At 42.5% G+C, this 23,337-nt stretch overlaps 1 protein-coding gene across 7 annotated transcripts in view; it reads right to left on the minus strand.

The window, feature by feature from the left end:
* LOC125459460 (protein phosphatase 1 regulatory subunit 12A-like) overlaps positions 1 to 21,537 on the minus strand; it is a 219,353-nt gene extending 197,816 nt beyond the window's left edge. For all 7 annotated transcript variants that reach the window (XM_059651908.1, XM_059651909.1, XM_059651913.1 and 4 more), the window contains exon 1: positions 21,181 to 21,537. In XM_059651908.1, coding sequence (XP_059507891.1) covers positions 21,181 to 21,447 — 267 coding nt within the window. In that variant the 5' untranslated portion in view covers positions 21,448 to 21,537. The remainder of the gene's footprint in view (positions 1 to 21,180) is intronic.
* Positions 21,538 to 23,337: the final 1,800 nt, after the last annotated feature.

Consider the following 23,337-nt stretch of genomic DNA (forward strand, 5'->3'; position numbering starts at 1 on the left):
TTCATCACATGTCGAGGTTGATTTTACTTTTAGAAAAGCCAAAACAGAAGAGACAATAGATACAACCTGCAGTATTAACACTGTTTATGTTACAGAGCACAGCACATCAAGATAAAATACATTTGGTTACATTAGAAAAGATTAATGACATAAATGAAAAAACAATTACTGACTGCAGCTGTAAATTAGTGAACACAGTAGTTCCAAACTGGCATCTGCTGGGTACCAGACCAGCATGTGCTGCAGTCACAGTGTTACTGCACTGCCTTTTATAGAAATCAATTATCCTTTTATAACATATACAAAGCATGCGAGATAACCTGATCAGGGCTGCCAAAAATGAACCCTCTGATGCAACTTATGCACATAATTCCATATGGAATTCTCGGCTTATTAATTTTCCAGGAAACCTTGCCCTGCAACAATGTAACTGATGGCCTCAGAGAATGTCAGTTGTCCATGGCAGCTCAGCAAAGTTACTCCAAAGCTGTCACTAGCCCAACAACAACACTTCAACAGTGAAATACCACATTCAGGACGCATTATAGAAAATAACCTGAGGCCAAGAAGAATAGAACAGAGTCTATGTCTAAATAAGTACTAACTACAAAAATTGGGACAAGGACATCAAAAGACCACACTGACATCCAATCCATCAGTCTCTATCACATATTCGACATGGTCTAGGAGTCTCCCTGTGGCGTTGCTCATTCATAGTCACCTCCCCCTCAATCATTCTGTATCCCAGGCCCCACATTGTTCATCTACCTTTTACCCCACATTTCTTTCTGTGGGTGTCACCCATATAATTTCATCATCTTAGCTATGTCTGTGGTCATTTCTTTTCAAAACTTTTTACAGCATAACTGGAATAGCCATATCCTCTCTCAGTTTATTGACTCTGATTGCAAACAGATTAATAGAAAACATTCAGCTACTGTCCTGAGTCCAGTGATATGCTCCTAGTAGGGATCATTTACCCTGAGAAGGAAAAAACCCAACAATATTCGGAAAATTGTATCATAGAATCAAAAAGAAATAAACAAAAAGTGTGTGTGAGTTTAACTTAGCTATGAGCTTGGTTCTACTTTTAACTGCCATCTTCCTGCAAAAAAATTCCTTTATACATTACAAAAATCTTAAAAGGTTTATTCATTTCTTTAGGGAACTGTTATGGTCCCAGCTGATGGCAACACCGGGCAAGCTCAATCCCAGAGTGAAATCCGGCTTGACAGATCAGAAGCTTTATTTCAGCAATTTGTTTACGATGGCAGCCAGTCACTGAACTTATTTTATGAGAGCCTGTCAATGTACTTTTAACACAAGAACATAAATATTTATTACACACAAAGGAGTTTAAAAAGAAAATCACACCATCCAAGAAATACTTGGAACTTACCACAAGTATCAGAAATAAAATTCAATCCCTTTATCCTTGACAACGACCTTCACAAACTCAACCCAAGTGAAGCCTTATTCTGCTTTCACTCAAAACATTTTGTTCAGTTGGCACAGCTGTATTCAGTCTCATCTCAACAAACATATGCAGTTAATCAACGCTATTTCTTGAATTAATATTTCTTCTTGAGGTCCGTACATAAACTTAGATAATACAAAATCAACTATTTCCTCACAAGGCACTGCTTAAACGATCCATCAAGAACACTGTTTCCTCAAGAAGCTTTTCTTTGGTTGATTTTAAGCCACTTAGGACTTCTTTTCTTCTGCACAGATGGTAAACTGCACTGCAGTTGTTACTGAGATAACAAAGGTGTAGAGCTGGATGAACACAGCAGGCCAAGCAGCATCAGAGGAGCAGGAAGGCTGATGTTTCGGGCCTAGACCCTTGGTCAGCCTTCCTGCTCCTCTGATGCTGTTTGGCCTGCTGTGTTCATCCAGCTCTACACCTGGTTATCTCAGATTCTCCAGCATCTACAGTTCCTATTGTCTCTGCGGTTGTTACTGGATTTTTTTCTTGCTGAATGGCCTGCTCCCCCCTCTGAAATAAATCTGTACACTCACTTGACCTTCTAATGACTTGGTCTTTCAAAAAGAAAACGATTTATCTCTGCTTTGTAGCATGCATTGTTGCTGGACAACAGTCCAATTACGATTCTCTCTTCTACCTTTGTTTCTAGGCACTAAAATATATACCTTAATATTCTTTCTCAAAAGCCTCTTTTAAAAGGAAGTAAACAAATTCACAGAAAACAGTACTCAAATATGGAACTAAAATTATGTCCTCCCGTCTTGACGCACACAAAACAAAAATGCAAAATCAGACTTTGAGCTATACATGGTTGAGTCAGTTTTATCTTCCAAGTAAAATAATGGTATCACGAAACTTGATTATAGTCCAAGCTAAATGTATGCCACAGCCCTCCGGAATTTACTTTAATTCTTATGTCTTCAGCTCCTCAAAAGGTACAAACATCTTGTGGATTCTTCCATTAACCACTGGCTCAATGGTCCTTCAATTTTCTCAGCAAACCTTGAAACTGTCTCTCTTAATTTCTGGTTTTGGACATGCCTAAACTGCTTACTCCCAAGGTGTTCCCACAGCTTCCGTTCACTTGATTCCAGGTTAACTACTCCAGCGAACCTTTATCGGATACAAGGCTCCGTGAAGACCAGTGTAAGTGGTACTTTCAACACAACCCTTTCATTCTATAACTGATATGAATAATTTATATTTTTAAGGGATATAGGTGCCCTTACTCTAGACTCCCTAGTTTCATTACAAGCTTGGAGATAGATCAGCATTGTTCAAGTTTTTTTCCTATCAACTCTGACCTTTTAACTGGAATTAAAATGAAGCATGTTTGAATTGCATTTATTTCAGGATTGCTTAGCAGTTTCTACATCAAGAGTGTTACACTTAACTTTTCCAATTCTTAAAAACTAAAATAAAAAGTTATATTCTGAAACGTATGAACTGAGAATGATAGTCACAAAACCAGACTCGACCTAGGACCAATTTGGTGTGATCATGTGACCTAGCTGATGTGCCAATGACATTTGGTTGTTGTCAACTAGTAATGATTTTGATTGGAACATTTCCACTCCCTGGAGATGTTGAGAGGCAGTGAGAGGTGACACAATTGGAGACATATTTGCCCGATTTCACTAAGCAGAAAGATCCACTGTGTACTTTTCTGACTCACCAGTAATAAAGCAGTTAACCAACAGGCACCGAAAGGCCTCATCTCACTGGTGCCCAATTACCGGATTTCATAGTGGGTGAAAAAAGTGGCTGGTCTCATGACTGGGTAATCAGGGCGACCTATCCGTTCGATGGGAGGAGCTGAAATGCAACACCTGCCCAACCAGGAGATGCAGATTGGGGAAAACGGGTGGTCTCCAAAGGCCATATGCCCGTCAGCCTCTGAACACCTCGACCGCTATCCACCAACAAATCCCCCCCACCACCAACTTACCCATGACCCCCATCCTGCGGGAAGGAAAATCAAAACCATTTACTTGCTCACTACTGGATCCCCTGAAGATGAGGCTGTTGTGTGCCTTCAACAGCAAGGTGTTCACCTGTTATCTCTTAATCTAGCTCATAAGCTAGCCTGCTCTCTGAGTGGCGGGAATGAGTCAGTTGGCATAGCTGCCTGTTTCCACAGATGGCTCACAGATCAGAGAGTCACCGCCTTTTACACTGATGCAGAAGATCACAGTATGGGCAATGCTCCAGAACAAGCAAGCAGTATTATAGTAGAGAATAGCTGTTGACCAAACCAACAAGGTGCAATGCCAAGCACAATAGTCAAGGTCCACAGAAACCAGACTCTTACGCTGACATTTTACATCGGCAACCATTGACATTAACAATATATCTTAACCTTTGTTTTTGTGAGAATTGTCAAGCTAATGTTGACTGATTGCAGACACACAGGCTTGTTCCTGTCTTTGCTCATTGGATGGATAATGTGTCAAGTTCCAACTTTCAGATAGACCAAACTGGGGAACGTACATCCTCTTAAATTAATAGCAAACTATTTAACTCAAGAGAAATGCAGATTCTTGGGAATACCCTTTGCTTCAATAAACACTTCCAGGACTTGTAGAGTATTCCCGCCGGTTATTTTACCTCAAGTCTACAGCCAACAGAAAAACTGGGCTCTTTTTAAAAATCAATTCTTAAACTGTGGGCATCATTGGTTGGTCAAGCATTTATTGATCATCCTTAGCTGCCCTCAAGAAGCTGGTGGTGAACTGCCTTCTTGAACATTGCAGTTATTGCAGTGCAGTTGGGGTGGGAGTTCTATGATTTTGACCCAGTGACACCGAAGGAACAATAATACATTTCAAAATCACGATGGTGAGTTGTTTCTGAAGTTCAATGAGCATTCAAAGATCTCTCAGGAGATTCACGTTCATTACTTTGATAAATACGGCTATGAATAATAGGGTTTGTAAATCCAAGTCAAAATCAATACATACACTGTTTTGTACAGAACATTCCCTATTTAACTAATAACGTAGAAATTATTGCTTGAACCTCAATCTGAGAAAATTCAATCCAAAGACCACGTAGAACCAATCTAATACCTGGTGTATAATAAATAACCTTTGTGTGTTATAACGGTTTCCCTCGATGGGTTGGAAGGGAAATGTGCAGATGGTAGTGTTCTAATGGAACAACTATCCTCATCTTTCTGGGTTGTCAAGGTCCCAGGTTTGGAAGGTGATGCTGAAGGAGCCATCAGGAGTTGCTGTTGTACATCTTGTAGATGATACTGACTGCTCTCATTCCACCTCAGTGTTGGAGTGTGTGAACATTTAACCATATTGAGTGCCAGTCAAAAGGGCTGCATTTTCCTGGAGAGCACCAGGGTTTCAGTGCATATTCCAGTACATTACTAACTTGCATCTTGTAGATGGTGGACTGGGTCCGGGGAGTCAGGAGGCAAGATACTCACAACAGTATTTCCGGCTTCTGATTTGTTCCTGTGCAATGGTATTTTTGCAGCAGGTTCAGATCAGCATCTGGCCGACGGGAAGCTGTACAGTGTGGATTCAGCAACAGTAATGCCATTGAATTTTAAGACTAAAGTTGTTTGATTCTGTCTAGTTGGAGAGGCTCATTGCCCACAACCTGTGTGGCATGAATGTCCATTTCCTGCTAACTAGCCCAAGCTGGAGTGTTGTCCAGGTCTTGTGACATACTGGCACCGACTGATTCAGTATCGGAGCAGCCGTGGATAGGAATAAAAGAAACAGATGGTATAGGCAGTTAACCACGCCACCATTCAATGCAATCACGGCTAAGCTTCTACATCAACATTATCTTCTTATACTATCCTTATATCCTTCTGATGTTTTTAAAACATAGAAATCTATTGATCTCAGTCTTGAACCTGATCAATTAGAGAAACCCCAAAGCCCATAGGGGCACAGAATTACAAAGATTCAACATCCTCCCTGGTGAAGGAATACCTCTGTATCTCAGCCTAACTTGGTCTGCTCTTATTTTGAGACTGTTCTCCTGGTTCTAAACCACCTTCCCCTCCTCCCCCAAGCCTGGAGGAGCTTCTACCTAGATCCACGCAGTCAGGTCATGCCAACACGTCCCAATGAGATTCACCTGAATTCCAGCATCTTTAGGCCCAGTCCATTTCATAATTCCCCAAAGGACAATCTCTCCATCCTGGGAATTAGTTTGGTAAATCTTCACTGCACTCGCTTTGTAACAAGTTTATCTTTCCTTAGATAGTAGTCCCATCAAGGATAGAGCAATCAGCAGCAAATGCCCTCATGCATGATCTAGTGATGGAGGGAAGGTTGTGAAGGAAGCAATGTTGTGGTCCAGACTGAATCCCCTCAAAATATAGTAAGAAGATAGTCTAGACCCTAACCTTTTCTTATTTTAAAAGAAAGTGTCAGATGTTGCGTTGCAGATGCAATTCAATTGCTCAAGCCGTCAACTTTAAGCAAAATGCACTTTATTTTAATACTAGTTAAAATACGGACAAAATAAAAGAATTGACCTAACTGTAACTCTATTGAAATGCTTGACATTATCTATCCCACAAATACGCCCTTGGCAATGGCAAATTCAGTAAAACAGATTGGCTCACATGCCATTCTAGTAGCAGGATGAAAACTTCACCTTTTAGCTGTGAGAGAGAGAGGAATATGAGCTTCCACATCCAGTTTCAAGGTGCTAGCAACTGCAGAAATATAGAATTAAAATTCCTGGTTGTGTGGGAGCTTGATCCCACCCATTCAGGCTGCTTCTTCTGTTCCAATTATATAAAAAAAAATCAAAGGCCTCACAAGCTGTTTAACAGCTTTGAGCATACCACTCGGCATTCCTGTTTCAACCTTTCTTCATTAAAAAAAGTACAAAATAGACCTTTTAAAGACACAGTATTGTCACACAGCGGGTGATGATTGAGGCTTGGACACACCCCTGAAACTAAGGTGATAGGCATCTAACAATAAACATCCATCTTCCTTTGTGCTAGGGGCGACTGCCAAGCGGAATGTCATCCCATTTAATTCCTGTCGACTTCCATTTTGTTCAGGGCTCTTGATGCCATACTCAGAAAAGTGCTGTCTTAACATCAGCTCTTTCATTCAAGCGTGGACTAAGGCTGTATTTAGCTCACGAGAGGAGCTGTTCGGGAAAAGGAACTTCTGAGCATCAATAAGCAGGTTATCAAGAAGCAAGTGCTGTTTGACAGAACTGCTGATGACACCTTCCAGCACATTGCCGATGACCGACAGACAGACGGGATTTCATCAGATCGGATTTGTCCTGCAGTCAGTACAGGCCATACCAAAGAAATTTTCCACATTGTCAGGTAATTGCAAATGTAGTAGCTGTGCTGGAAGATCTTGAATAGGTGCACATCCAATTCTGGAACATGTATCTTTAGTGCTATTGCAAAAATATTGCCAGGGTATACAATGTCTCAAGTGATTTCTTGATATCACATGTGGTAAATAAGTTGCCTGTGGCTATCTAATGTAGGAAGATGCTGAGATGAGCCAGCCGCTTGATACTATAGACTTAAGATAGGCATAAATGGTTCATCATTGCCTTTAGCACCGTGTGCTGGGCTCTCGCATCATTGAGGTTAATAATATTTTTGGAGCCTCCTCTTCTGGCCAGTTGCTTAATTGCCCGAACTCTGTGCAAGACAGTAAAGCTTTGGTGAGATCTGTTAGCTGTGGGATTGCTGTGCTTGAAATATAGTCACCGTTTCTGCTGTTAGACACAAAATGTAGTCCTGTGCTGCACCTTCAGTAAGTTTCAGGTATATTTATAGGCATACCTGCTGTCGCTCAATTAAGGTCTCTTACAAATTTCATTAAACCAGGTTTATTCCCTGGCTAAGTGGAAACAGCATACTGAGGGATATGCTCAGCTGTGAGTTTTGTCACTGGGCTAACATTCCTCTGCCACTAATTTAGTGCCACCTCAGCCAGACCAACCAACATTGCAGTCGCGTCTCTCTCTGCTGGCTCCACCCTGATGTCACTGTGACGCCCTTTTGCCATCACTTCACCGTCACCTGTGCAGACCCAAACAACGATGAAGTCGCCAATCCTCAAGTTTCCATGCTGATCCTGCCTTACGATCCAATCCTGCTGACCAACAGAGCAGCATGGATGTCCACGAGGGATGCCAAATCTGTTCAATACCAATGCCATTTAGCATGCTTATGTCGACAGATAGATGAAGCTGAAGTCAAGTCACTTCCCACTTGCGATGATTCTCTAGCTGCATGTTGCTGGGCCTTCAAGACTCAACCAGGTCTGTCAGTAATGGTTCTACCAAGTCACTCCTGGTGATAGGCAGTGATGACTCTAGGCAGAACAACTTCTTTCAATTTGTTTTCAACATAGAAAAACACTGAATGATTAGCTGATTTGGAGCAGCAAGAGATTTCTTTGCACAGATTTATCTCGATATTGAAGTTTCTTGTGGTTCATGTTAATGTTCAGGCCATTCCCTGTATTACTATGCCACCACCTTTGCTAACCCGTCTAGCAGTGCGATAGTACATATTAGTGATGATTTTCAAAAGGTCTTCAGCTAAAAGACATGATTGTATGAACGGCACTATGTCAGGCTCTCACTTGACTAGTTTGTAGGAAAATTCTCCCTATTCTGGCATAACTGGGGAGGGTGATATATGGTAATCAGGAGGCTTTCTTGTCCAACTAGAACCATATCACTTATTCTTTAATTGTCATTGGGTCAAAATCCTGGAACTCCTTTTCTAACAGCACTTCATGTACCCTTACGCCACATGATGTAGCATTTCAAGGTGGCAGCTCACCACCACCTTCTCAAGGTCAATTGGAATGGGTAATAAATGACGTCCCAGCCCATACGCCTATTTCATAAGAATAAATAAAACAAGGGAAGAGTCCTCGGTCTGAAAATAGTCCTTCATCCTTGTGAGGATTGTGAAATAATTACATTTACTACGTGGCTATATTTGAAACTAATGGACAAGTGAGGATGAGGCCAAGTGAGTCAATCACTTTATAGTAACATTTAAGATTTCATCACTTCTCCTGAAGTTCTTTCTGAAGTTTTGGTCAGTGTCTTCTTCAGAAGACATCAATATATGAACTTGCTCACAAGTGAAACACCTTCTCCTCATCTCCCCAAATAAATCCCTTCATAAATTCAAATGCCTCTCTCAGGTCATCTGCCAGCCATTTCATACATTAAAAAGCACAAGTCCCTTTGTCTGCCCAACATACAGTTTCAGTGTAAAATATCACATGGCTATATTTACCCCTGGCATCAGTATCTTGCATCAGACATGCATTTATTGCATCACCACTAGTCTTCTCAAAATGTTAAATCTCTGAAAAAAAAATGGGTTCAGTTTAACCAGAAAACATTCTATAGAAGTATAAACAATGGAACTGTTAGATTTCCTCAATTAAAAAGTAAAGAATGAAGAAGCGACAGACAGTTGTGCAGATGAATTAATCCTTTAGTTTAAAGATAAGCTGCCAATTTTAATCAAGTGATCAATCAATTCACTTCAAAACTTCCGCATATCATGTTTGGGTCACCATCTTGATTCTCCCTCTTCACCCATGTTAAAGTTACAGGATGGGGAACAACAGAGGCTCGGTAGCTCAGAGGTGAGCGCTGCTACCTCACAGTGGCAGGGAGCCAGGTTCGATTCCACACTTGAGTGACTGTGTGGAGTTTGCACATTCGCCCCGTGTCTGTGTGGGTTTCCTCCCACAGTCCAAAGATGTGCAGGGTATGTGGATTGACCATGCTAAATTGCCTGTAGAGTTCAGGGATGTGTAGATTAGGTGGGATATAGGGGAATAGGTCTGGGTCAGATGCTCCAAGGGTCGGTGTAGACTTGTTGGGTCAAAGGGTCTGTTTCCATATTGTAGGGATTCTATGATGATTTGTAACAAATTAAGACTAACAATGGTGATTTAAATTGTAATTTGAAATCCCCTGAAACATTTTTGCTCTCTCTCTCTCTCTCTCTCTCTCTGTGAAAGCCCAAAGATTAATTTGAAGTACTAGGCTGGAAATTCAATTAATGGCTTGAACTTTGTTGAGTATTATGATGCAAATATTTGAACTCACAGAAAGCCCCTCCTGGTTTCATTTTGACTTGTACATGAACTTCGACACTAAATCAGAGCAAAAGAGCACTCCCCTCGGAGTCTAATGAATGCCACTTCTGACAAGTTACAGTCAAAAACTGCACTGACATTTCCTCTTTAAGACAGGGTCAGGTGACTGACATCGGAATGTCTACCGTTTACTTGAGAAGTTTGCTGGATTGTTGGCCAGACTTTATGCTGCAAAAGTAAACGGAAAACCTCTTTATTTGATTCGCGTAAATAATTCTGTTCAAAAATTTAGACAAGCTTCAGCCTAGCTGTAACGATCTGGTGTCAGAAGTGAAGTAAGCTGTACTGCGATCTGTGGCAGAGTTTCTTGGTCCATCGCAGTTTGATCTCGCGCGAGTTTGAACTTCTGCCAATTCTGGCTCTGCTAAGCTAGGAAAAGAGGATTTTCACCTTCCAGGCCGCAAAGGTTCATGAAAACACAGTGATCTGTAAATCGGAATTGTTGTTTGTGATAATGGAGAAAGAATCAGAGCAAATTCAAAAAAATCCCATGGAGCAATCTTAAATCCTAATAATAATCTGGCACCCCAATGATGTAGAGGGCACACTGCAATACTGTCTTTCAGATGTTGTAATAAACGTAACACCCCACTTCACTAATCAGGTGGACACAAGACACTGAAAGCATGCGGAGAAGATTTACAGGAACTTTGCCAGGGTTGGAGGGTTTGAGCTTTTGGAGTGGCTGAAACATCAGGGGCTGAGGGGAGACCTTATAGAAATTTGTAAGATCATGGGTAGGGCAAATAGCCAGTGTTTTTCCCAGGGTATGAGAGTCCAAAACTAGAGGGCACAGGTTTAAAATGAGAGGGGAAAGATTTAAAAAGGACCTTGGGGCAACACTTTCCGCGGGTGCTACACATACAGAATGAGCTGCCAGAGGAAGTGGAGGAGGCTGGTACAATTAGAACATTTAAAAGGCATCTGAGTGGGTACATGAATAGGGAGGGTTTGAGGGAGATGGGGTCCAAATGCTGACAAATGGGATTAGATTAATTTAGGATACCTGGTCAGCATGGACGAGTCAGACAGCAGGGTCTGTTTCTGTGCTGTATGTCCCTATGGCTCTCTATGACTCCTTGACACTATTTTAAAGAAGAGAATACAAGGCCTCCCCAGTGTCTTCAATGTTTATTTCTTAACCCTTCTCAGGAAAGTGATTTGTTCAATACCTCAATGCTCTTTGTTAGAGTTGCTCTGTGCCATTGGCCGCCACAGTTCCCACATTTAAAAAAAAAGTAACTAAACTTTTTTTTTTCCTGATGAAGGGTCTAGGCCTGAAATGTCAGCTTTTGTGCTCCTAAGATGCTGCTTGGCCTGCTGTGTTCATCCAGCTCCACACTTTGTTATCTCGGATTCTCCAGCATCTGCAGTTCCCATTGTCTCTGACTAAACCTCAAAACTGCTTTGCTGGACACAAAGCATTTTGGGGAGTCCTGATATTCTGAAAGGCACTATGCAAATTCAAGTTCATTCTTTATTTCTGAAATAAAATATGAACCACACATTACAATTCAAGTTGATTTATGAGAGGATAGCTCTTCTTGCGCCTATGCAACACATCCACCGTCAGCACAGAACAGAGACTGTGGAATCATTTTTCTCGATAAACTGGCTGACTGCTATGTTGGCTAACTGTTGAGCAATTTCAGCATAGGCAGCCGATAGACACACTGACAAAGAGCAGTCAATTGAGATCAGACTTAATACTCTACTCGAAAAAAAATCATTCAATGGGCAAGATGCCCAAAGCTGGTAAAATGCCAGCTGGCAGGCTATGGATATGAATTATAAAGAGGCAATTGCTCAAAAATGTTGATTTTAGTTAAACAGAAATTTCAAAATGCAATAATCCTTAAAAACCAGAGTCCCAGAAAGTTAATGTAGAGTACAATCGGTTCTGCACTGTTCATGGTGATGTTGAGCCACTGTGAGACATGAGACATGTGAGCCTAATAAATCTACATCGAAACGCATGAATACATCATATTTATTCCATTCCTACGACTACCTGAAGTGGAAGAGGAGCCAGAAGTACTGAAATGAGAGCTCAATCAGAAAATGGTCATTTTTGTGAAGTAGGGTGTTAAGTTAACCAAATATTATAAATACATTTGGCAATTATAGATCATGTTAGAGCTTAGCTAAGACAGAACAACATTAATCTACCCATCAAAACAATGAAACGGTAAAGACGCAATTCTGCTGTACAGAAAGATTTGATACACAAACTGCCTGGGCCACTATTTTCCTTTTCGAATGTTCATCAACATTGAGAAAAACAGCAAAGGGCAAGGAAAGCATCTGTACTCCAGTTGAGGGAGAAAGTGAGTGAGAGGAGAGAGGAAGCGAGGAGAGAGAAAGGGGAAAGTGAGGAAGATGGAGAGGACCAAGTGACAGAGGAGAAAGAGAGAAAGTGAGATAGAAAAGACAATGAAAGTGAGAGAAACAAAAAAAATGCAAAAGAGGGAGTGAGGGGAGCAAACGAAAAGCAGAAATTCAACCTAGTAGTACAGAGGAGTACAGCCACAGACTGCTGTACAATTTACTTCACCCCTGTGAAGTGGGGAGATGAGGAGGAACAAACATGCTGAGAAAAGGCGAAAAAGAAACATGGCAAGAGTATAGGAGAAAGGGAAAGTGAGAGAGGAGAAATAGAGAAAATGAGAGCAGAGGCAGCAGATGGGAGAGAAAAAATGAGAGGATTTTACATGTTAAATGTAAAATCTTGCCCAGCACAAACAAACTCAGGTGCGGAATTAACACCACCTAACTGGAGCTGCTTCTGAAGAAATTTTCTTTCTCACCAACTCACAAATCTTGTGTTTCATTATAAAGACACTCCCGACTTACTTACTCCCACATTACGCCACACGTATTTATAATATGTGGTTAAGTTAACAAAATAAGAATAATCACCATGGGCTAAAGTCAGGAGATGTGTCAAAGACCATGGGATCTGGATTTCAAACACTACCATCACAGAAACCAAAGGGAAAAGAAATGCAGGGAGTGTGTTATGCCCCAGCTCAGCGTCAGATACATAGTGGTCCCATTGACCTGAGCTGTAAGAAGGTTCTTTTTGTGTGGGAGCTCCAGGCTTAATAAAACTCAAAATATACAACGCATCACATCATTTCCAACAAGGTAACGCATATTTCGAGCAGGGTGGAGTTGACGGGGGCGGTGGAGATGGGGACTGTGGTTATTGTTGTTGGAAGATCTGTGACAGAAACAAGTGGAAAGTATGATCCAGGTGGTCAGAAGCTGCTTTGTTTAGGAAGATTGTTAGGAAGGTGAATGTTATTCGAAGGTGCTACAAATGGCTGCTCATTTCCCTGCTGGAGATGGAAAATGCTCTCACGGCATCTTATTTCCTGGGGTTGGTGTGAATAACAAGTGCCCAATTCTTCAGCAACCACACTAGAGGTAGAATCAATGTCTTGTCTTTTAGAAATAATCAAAAGACCGTGCCAGATTGAACCTCTGTCCAAGTATAATTTGAAAATTCCAGCTCCCTCCTGAGAGAGGCATCAAAAAAAAAATCGAGAGTAACAGCACATCTCACAGAAGATTTCCCACTGGCGTTACTCAAAAGCTCAGCAGCTAAGGACAAAACACACAGAATTGCATGAAGCTACTGGGACCAGCAGCACAAAGACCACAGATCACTCAGATTCACCAGACACAACACAAGCAATGTGCCTTTGACAGCATTACGTTTCCACTAAACTGAGAAAAGTTTTTTTTTTAAATGTTTCAACACCTTATACAAAGACATAGGAGAGGGGAGAAATATGGCTGTAAAGAAAGCTCTCAGCATCCCAATACAATCCATCGCACTGATCTTGCAATAACCCCATTACCAGCAATGCTGAACCCAGAATAACCCTTATTATTGACACAGCAATAATCCCATGGCCTGTCACACTGCGCCACTGCACCCCCCCCCACCCCGCAATAACCCTGTGACTTGTCACGCTGGCCCTGAAATAATCCTTATTACTGATCATGCTGACCCTTCAATAACACCCGTGATGTCATGCTGACCCCACAACAAATTTAACCCGGCAATAACCCGATGATCTATCACACTGACTGTGCGATAGGCTTGTTATCCATTCATGTTGACCCCGTAATAACCCATGATCTATTTTGACAACCCCACAATAACCCCATGCTCCATCACGCTGCCCCATGATAGCCCTGTGACCCTGCAATTATCCCTGACCTGTCATGCTAAACCTGCAAAGGCTATGACCCTGTACTAATCCCGTGGCCCATCTCACTAATCCCATAATAACCATGATTCCACAATAACCTTGCGACATATCATGCTGCCCCCACAATTACCCCTTGATCCACGATGCTGACGCCATAATAATCCTGTAACTTTGTAATAACCCCACGACCTGTCACACTGACTCTCCAACAACCTTGATTCCTGTAATCCATGATGCTGAGCCCACAATACCCCTGTGGCCTGTCACGATGACTGCACAATAGCCCAATGACCCAGACACTGACCCCATTAAAAATCATGTGAGCCTGTTGTGCTGTCCCCAGCAAAGTGTCTCAAATCTCTGGCTTTGTCAGTAAATTACTTCACTTAAATGGCTAACCTTCTCCAGGGTGGTGGGAAATGCAAAAAGTGATGGAAATGGTAGCCAATTATTCATGAGTTACATGTACACTAAATAAGAGAGAAGGTATTTTTATTAGAAACTGAAAGAACTGCGGATGCTGTAAATCAGGAACAAAGACAAAGTTGCAGGAAAAGCCCAGCGGGTCTGGCAGCATCTGTGACGGAAAAAATAAAGTTAACGGTTTGTGTCTGGTGACCCTTCCTCAGGTATTTTTAATTGTTTCAATATACAAGGTCCAATTCTAGCTGCATTAACCTGACCATAGCTACACTGCCATTTCCAGAGAGGCTTTCAGAGCCAAACTTTGAAAACCAGCTGTATATTTCGGCCTTGAACACAATGTGCATTTGGACTCCTTTTATAATGTGCTGTCCTACTGACTCAGGGTTGACAAGTGACTTTCCACATTTCTGGTACATGAAAACAACAAAGGTACAAACATATCTACTGCGCCCCTGAACAAACCACTCAATACAGTCACTAAGTCTAAAATTGAGTTTGATGGGATTGGTATGTGGGCTCCTTTTAACAAAGGGCTACAGTTTAGAAATGCAAATAACTTATGCTAGACCTCGATATAAAAATAAACCGATTACGCTCCCAGTGGAAGTACTGCAACGAGTTCTGGGAACTGCATGAGGATGAATGGTAAGGCCCTGCAAAATGGTTCACAAGGTTCACAAGAATGAATTCAAGAATGTGAGACTTCAGTTCTGCAGGAAAACTGGAAAGGATGGAATTGTTCTCTTTATAGTACAGAAGGTGAAAGTGGAATTTGGAAGGTCTTCAAAAAAAGTGAGGCATATTGAGTATATAAAAAGATACTGTTCCCCTTGGCGAAGGGTCAGCAACCAAAGGCCATCAATTGAATGTAATTGTCAAAAGAACGAGAGGGGTAGGGGCACACTCTTTTTAAATGCAAAGTTGTTATGATTTGCAGCTTATAGGCAGAAAGACTGTGAGAAATTCAATAATAACTTGCAAAAAGGAAGTGGATAAATCTTTCAATGAGATAAATTTGCAGGACTCTGGGGAAAGAGCAAGGGAGTGGAGTGAATAAGTGAAATGTCTTTCAAAGATTTGGTACAGGCACAAGAGACCAAAAGTAGTGTTGTATCATTGACAGATTGCTCTACCCCATTTAGTAGTATGGCTGTTTACAACATATATTAACAACTTGGAAGAAGGAGGTGAACATACCAGATTTGCAGGTGACACTGAAACTGGTGGAAAGGCAAGTTATGAGAGGGATACAAACAGCTTACAGAGAGATAGGGTTCAGGCCCGAAACGTCAGATTTTGTGCTCCTGAAATGCTGCTTGGCCTGCTGTGCTCATCCAGCTCCACACTTTGTTATCTTGGATTCTCCAGCATCTGCAGTTCCCATTATGTCTGATACAGAGAGATACTGATAGGTTAAGTAAGTGGGCAAAACTTTGCCAAATGAGTTATAACGTGGGAAAATATGAAGTTTTCCATTTTGGAAGGGAGAACAAAATAACAGTGCATTAGTTAAATGGAGGAAATCTGCAGGAATTGGCAAGGGTCTGTACAAACCACAGAAAGCTAGCACAAAGGTACGGCAGGTAATCAGGAAGGCTAATGAAATGTTGGGCCTTATTCAAGGTGGTTGGAGTTTACGAGTTGGGAAGTCCGACTGCAACCAGACAAGGTGCTGGTGAGGCACCTTTCGGTGGAGGCAGTTCAGAGAAGGTTCACTGGGATGATCCCCAGAATGGGGGACAGTCTTATCAGCAAAGGCTAAACAGGTTGGAACGCTACTCACTGGACCTTAGAAGAATGAGAGGTGATATATAGGATTCTTAAAGGGCTTGACAGAGTAAATGCTGAGAGGTGATTTTCCCCTTGTGGGACAGTCTAGGACCAAAGGACATAGTTTCAGAATAAAGAGGAGCTAATTTAAGACCAAGATGAAGAACAGATTTTCTTTGGAAGTCCTTGCCACAGTGAACTATGGAGAAGGAGTCCTTGTGTATATTTAAGACCAAGATGGATATATTCTGGACCAGTAGGGAAGTCAAGAGTTAAGGAAAGGGCAAGAAAGTGGATGCAAGGAAATGTTAGATCAGCCATGATCCTACTGAATGGAGCAGCCCTTGAGGGGCTGAATGGCCCACTCCTCATCCTACTTCCTATGACTGTATTCAGAGACTAAACCAAATTCCCTATTACCAGTCCTCAAATCAAACTCAGCCAACAGAAACAAGAGCCTCAACACAGTGAAAAGAATTCAAAGTCATTGTAGAGTCATGATGATTGAGCTGAATTCACCAAACATGGTGCAATTTCCAGTCAGTCAAACTTCACACACGCATACATAGGAAATAAAGCTGCAAAAACAAATAGCACCTACATGGCTTACCTCAGCTCTCTGAGCTAGAGGATGGATGGGCAAGGGTTCAGGTGGTGAGTTTAGGGAGAGTTAGCCTTAGATGTGAAGACATCAAATACATAAGGATTGCAGAAAAAAAGGCAGGATCACCAAGCAGCTACAAGTCTGTAAGCAGTACAGAAGTGACAAAAAAATGAATCGGGGGTAGGTTACAGTTAAATGCTTCACCTAAATCAAACCATAACTTCAACCAGAACAAGCGATCAGTTTTAAAAAAACTAAACTAAGCTGATTAAGTAAATAAACTTTAAATTGATAAAAGAAAGTTATATAGGGTGGCAATGCATGCAGTGTGCCATAACTGCAGCATGAGAGTGTTTGTGGAGTGCAGCAATTCTAAGCAGCTATATCTGCACTAAGTGGCTGCATCTCCAGGAATGTCGGCTTGGGTTCTGAGCTGAAATCAGAGTTTCAAACATCATACGGAGATAAGGGAAGGGGATAAGTCTTTCTGAAATACTTTGATCCAGGAGACAATACACTCCTCAGGAGGCATAGAGATACAATTCTGATTAGTGTACAAATTATTCCAATGAATTACATCCATGAATTAATTTTAGTGTTAATGTTAATTTGTGGCAAAGTGAGCCAAAAGTTCTGGGTTCAAGTCCCTTGTCAGATAAGACCATAAGACCAGAAGACACAGGAGCAGAAATTAGGCCATTCGGCCCATCGAGTCTGCTCCGCCATTCAATTATGGCTGATACGTTTCTCAAACCCATTCTCCCACATTCTCCCCGTAACCCTTGATCCCCATGATAACCAAGAACCTATCTATCTCAGTCATAAATGTACTCAATGACCTGGCCTCCACAGCCTTCTGTGCCAGTCAATTCCATAGATTCACCACTCTGTGGCTGAAGAAGTTTCTCCTTATCTTCATTCTAAAAGGTCTTCCCTTTACTCTAAGGCTGTGCTCTCGGGTCCTAGTCTCTCCTACCAATGGAAGCATCTTTCCAACATCCACTCTGTCCAGGCCTTTCAGTATTCTGTAAGTTTCAATTAGATGCCCCCCACCCCCTCCTCACCCTTCTAAAGTCCAATGAGTATAGTCCCAGAGTCCCCAAACATTCCTCATATGTTAAGCTCGTCATTCCTGGGACCAGTCTCGTGAACCTCCTTTGAGCCCACTCGAGGGCCAGTACATCCTTCCTGAGGTATGGGGCCCAAAACTGCATGCAATACTCCAAATGTGACCTGATCAGAGTCATATAAAGCCTCTGTAGTACATCCCTGCTTTTAAATTCAAGTCCTCTCAAAATAAATGCCAACACAGCATTTGCCTTCCTGACTACTGACACAACCTGCAAGCTTACCTTGAGAGAATCTGGGACCAGAACTTGAATTTTCTCCCCATTTAGAAAATAGTCCATGCTTTTATTCTTCTTACCAAAGTGCATGACCTCACACTTTCCCACCTTATTGGCCATGAAGGCATACAAGTAACATAGGCACAAGGTCAATTGTCAGCTTGTAAATCTTCCAAATATGCCTTATGGTGAGAAGAAAGAGATGAAGTGTTTCCTAGTCAGCCATCCTGCAGAGGTAATGGAAACCCACTGGGGTACTTTACCCTGAAGCATGAATTAATCCAATAGCTGTCCGTAGCCTCAACGCTCAGAAACAAGAACGAGAAAGAAAGAAAGAAAGTAATAATGAGCAGTGAATTAAAAACTCCAACTGGGAAAAGAGATTCAATCACAGCTAACCACAGAAGTTAGCAAAAGATACAAATCAGCTTAAGGGAGGATGCTCATAATGTTGGCAAGACGAGCAGTACTCATGTCCGACACAGGGAGAGGTGAGATAACTGAAAATGGGGAATAAGGAAATGGCAGGTACATTAATTAAATCTTACATATTTATTTTCCACAATAAATATAATTCAGAATTAATGGGAAACCAATGAGAAATGTGCAGCTTGTTAGTAAAGAATTGGCACAAGAGACATTAATGGGACTAAAAGCCAAAAAATCCCTGAACTGGATAACACACATCTAAGTTTTTGAAGGAGTCAAGTAAAATGAAAGAAAGCAAAATATTTCTTAACTGCTGATTGAATATCAACATTTTAAAACCAGAGTGACCTAGGTGCTTGTTTACACAAATCACAGATGTTAACACTAAAGAACAGCAAACAATGAGGAAAGGAAATGGTATATTCGCCTTTACTAAAAAGAACTGGAGAGATAAGAATATCAAAGTCTAGCTGCAATGATACAGGTCATTAATGAGATCACACCTGCAGTATTGACAATAGTTTTGGTTTCATTATCTAAAGGAAGGATATAGTGCCAAGGGAGCAAGGCAAGTTCACTCAGCTGATTCCTGACATGAGAGATTGTTCTAAAGGAGAGATTGAACAGACTAGGCCTTCAATCTCTAAAGTATCCAAAAGAGCTAAACATACTAAACTCGAAGGCGTTTGACAAAGTGAAGACAATCCGGAACAGGGTGCCTCAGTCTTAGGATAGGGGGTCGTCCTGAGATTTTATCACTCTCAGGCTCATCAATCTACGGAATTCTCTCCTACAGAATGCAATAGATGTTCAGTTTGAGTGTATGCAAGACAGAGGAAGACACATTTTTTGTGGAATTAAGTGACATGGGAAAGTTGGAGTTGAGGTAGCAAATCAGCCACCATAGAAATGCCCTGCTATTCGATTTAAAAGTCAAATGACCCTGCCCTATTACTAATGCGGTAATACAACAAATATGAACTGTACTTTAAAAAGTATTTCTTTGGGTGCAGAGGTTTTTTGGACATCCTGAAGTCATTGTAGGTTTTGAGGTTAATAATGACTTATTTGTTCCCTACTATTCCACAATATAACAGACTAACGTTTAGGATTTGTAATCTTTTTAAGGACCATGCTTTTAAGAGTAATGAGCTTTCTCAAAACACTGTCAAGTCTGTTGACAAGTAGTTCCATGGTCAACTGCTGATCTATCATCCATTGCCTTGTAATGGAGAACCAGGGACTATTGAATTATCCAATGAATGACTAAGTGAGAGATGTTACGTTTAAATATATAAATAACAAGGGGTTATTTGGCACAGACAACAGATCATGTTATCCTTCACAGCAGCTTCTGTACTTAATTTTTAATGGAATTTATTCTTTATTGCCGTTTTCTTTAATCTATCCTTCAATACTGCATTCCACCCTCTCACAATCCCTTCCGCAAACATTGCCCCCTTATTCCAGACCGGTGTGCCCCTCAATTGCTTAGATACCTACCTCTTCAAAGTTATTTCGCCCCAGTACCCTATCAATTTAAAACATTAATATCAAATCGACTCTAATCTCCTCAGTTCTAACAGAAACATTCCTATTTTCCTGCATATTTATTTGCAGAGAACTGCAAACACAAGAGAGGACACTTTGTCGCAGGGAATGGGTTGACGCAGAGAAGTCTGCATTGTTTAAAACATAAACCGTATAAACACAAAAAAAATGTGGGCATAACAGCAGTGTGCGCGTGGGGAGGGGGGGTGGGTTCGGAGAAAGGAATTAGTTTTTGGATTGCACGGAGCTGGCAAATCCATGGTGGGCTGACTGTTCTCAAGTGCTGTCAGCTCCCAGGGTGAAAATGACAGAATTACTGATCTGTGCCAACAAACCTGGAGAATGGAGTCAGAGCTAGGGGGTTCCCACTGCCCTGTAAACCTTGTCACCTGCTGACTGACTTTTTTTTCCTTATTAAGCTCTCTCTTGTCTGATCTGTGTTGGAATCCCAGAAATGATAAGGGCGGGGGAGGGTTTAGGGAAGAACATGACGGGGTTAGGGTAAGGCGACAGGAGAATGTGCCCCGATTGCTCACGTTTCTCTCCCCCCACCCCCGAGGGGGTAGTGGGGGTCGGGGTAGTGGGGGTGGGCGGGCGGTGAAAAAGGTGTAGAGGATCGCCCTCGGAGGGATGCGGAGAGAGAGAGAGAAAGCAGGCATTCCCAACCTCCCTTCCTTCGTCCACGAGTGCGCAGAGCCCCCTCGGGGGAAGGGCGGGCGGCAGAAAGCGGCACAATCTTGGACCGGGACTCAGCCCCCGAAGCCGCTGTCCATGTAGTGGAGCGAGAGCCAGGAACTGGGAATGCAACTCCCTGCCCAGGACTTTCTGCTGCAACAAACAAGGGAAGGGAAGAGAAAAGGGACAGGAAAAAGAAGAGGGGAAGGGAAGGGAAGAGAAGAGGGGGCTCATTTTGTCCTTGCTGACCATTTCAGTAACGTTTTCATAACCACCTATTTGTTCCACTGCTCTCTCCTCTTTCTCCCCGTTCATGATCATGTTTATGAATGGGTTTCTCCTGGGGAGAAGGTTGGGGGGGCGGGGGGTGATGTTTGACGCTGCTGTCCCTGAGCAGTTCCCACACTGACTGACCGAGAGGTGCCTGCTCTGGGCAGTGCGGTTCAGACTCTCTGCCTGGGAAAGGGGACAGGGTGGGTTCTGGGTTCTGAAGCCTGGGTGCGTTTCGTACCTGGTGCAGGGCGGTCAGTCCATCCACATTGGTGTAGTTGATGTCAGCTCCTTGCTGCAGCAGCTTCTCCACCTCCTCCTGGTCCCCGCTGGAACAGGCGGCCAGGAACACGGCCCCCTCGGCGAACTTGACCCGCAGCTGCTTGGTGCGGGGACGCTCCGACTCGCGGTCGGTCTCGGAGCCCAGCCAGCGCTTCAGCTGTTCCTTCCTCTTGTGTTTGGCGTTGTCACTGCGGGCCTGGTCCCTCTCCCGATCCTCAGCCGCCATCTTCCACTCAACTCAGCCGGGAGTGCCCCGAAATCCCAGCTCCAGCCTCCGCCGTAAAGCTCTGCGCCATCTACACACCCTCTGTATACATTACAGCCAACCTTACACCGCCCGTACTCAGGCACACTATATACATCTCAGCTCGCAAACCCCTGCGCCATCTAGTCACATCCCCTACACACTGCAGCCTGGCTTTCCACTCCTCTCCCAGATCTCTTACCCCGCACACAGATTACCAGACCCAGGTACCCAACCCAACATCACATTCAGATTTCTATACCCAACCCAACATCAGGTGCAGATCAAAAACAAAACAAAGATCTGTGGACCCTGGAAATCTGGGGGAAAAAAAACTGCTGGGGAAACTCAGCAGGTCTGGCAGCATCTGTGGAGAGAAAACAGAGTTGATGTTCTGGCTCCAGTGACTGTGCTGGAGTTTCCCCAGCAATTCTGTTTTCATAGCACATACAGATCCATCCAATGGTTCACCTCCAATTATTGTCACAGACTTGACATCCAAACACTTACTCAGCATGAATTATAGACGATACAGATCAACATGGCCCAGCAATTCCATTGAGTTATATAACACAGAGAAGGGCCCTTAGGTCCATTATGTCCACACTGGTCGAAACAACCCACCTAACTATTCTAATCACATTTTCGAATAGTTAGCGTTGCAAGTGTAACCCATTCAGATGCATTACTACAACCTCTGGAGCAGGTGGGATTTATGAACAAGTGATCTCTCTCATCGAGCCTCCTCTGCCATTCAATAAGATCATGGCTGAATTGAACCTAGGCCTCCAATTCGGAGGTAGGAACATTACAACTACACCACGATAGCCCTTTTGAATGTATATATTTGTTCATGGGATGTGGCTATTGATGGGGAAACCTGCATTTATAGATTATTTAAAATAGCTTTCAAGGGGATGGTAATGAGCTGCCTTCTTCACTGCTGCACTCACAGTGCAGTTAGGGAAGAACCATCAGAATTCTGGACCAGTGATGGTGGGGGAATACAATATAATTTGAAGTCATATCAGTATGTGATTTAGAGGGGAATTTGTAGGTGGTGGTACTCCTGTATAACTGCTATCCTAGACCTTCAAATTGGTAGATGTTCAGATTTGGAAGATGCTCTCAGAAGAATCTTGGGGAGCTGCTGCAGTGCATCTTGTGGATAAGACACACTGCTGTCAATTGCGTCAGTAGAGGGGGGAGATAAATGTTTAAGGTGGTGAATATGCAAATCAAGCAGGTGGTTTTGCCCTAAATGATGTCAATGTCCTTGAGCATTGCCTCATCCAGGCAAGTGGAGAGTTTCAGGACATTCTATAAATGTGTCTCGTAGATGTGGGCAGACTTTGAGAGATCAAGAGATGAGTTATTCATCATAGAATTTCTAGCCTCGGACCTGCTCTTTTAGCCACAATATTTATTTATATGATAGCTGCAGTTCTCAACGATCAACTCCCAGGAGGTTGATCCTGGGGGTTGCACTTGTGGTGATTCAAATGAACATCAAGAGGAGAGGATTCTCAGATTAGATGTTGCCATTTCTTATCACTTTCTGGCATAAATGTTGCTCATCCCCTCTTATTGCATCAGTATTTGTGAGGCTGTAAATGGCACTGAGCATTGTTGAATCATTGGCAAACATCCCCACTTTTGACCTTAGGGTGGAAGGAAAGGTCACTGATAAAGTAGCTGACGATTGTTGAACACTACTTTAAGACCATAAGCATAAGAGCAGAAGTAGGCATTTCAGCTCAGCGAATCTGCTGAGCCACTTGATGAGATCATGGGTGATTTGAAAATCCTCAACTCCACTTTCCTGCCTTTCCCCAAAACCATTGATTCCCTTACTGATTGAAAATCTGTCCA

Source organism: Stegostoma tigrinum, chromosome 17 (assembly GCF_030684315.1).
Source record: "Stegostoma tigrinum isolate sSteTig4 chromosome 17, sSteTig4.hap1, whole genome shotgun sequence".
NCBI classification, from domain to species: Eukaryota; Metazoa; Chordata; class Chondrichthyes; order Orectolobiformes; family Stegostomatidae; genus Stegostoma; species Stegostoma tigrinum.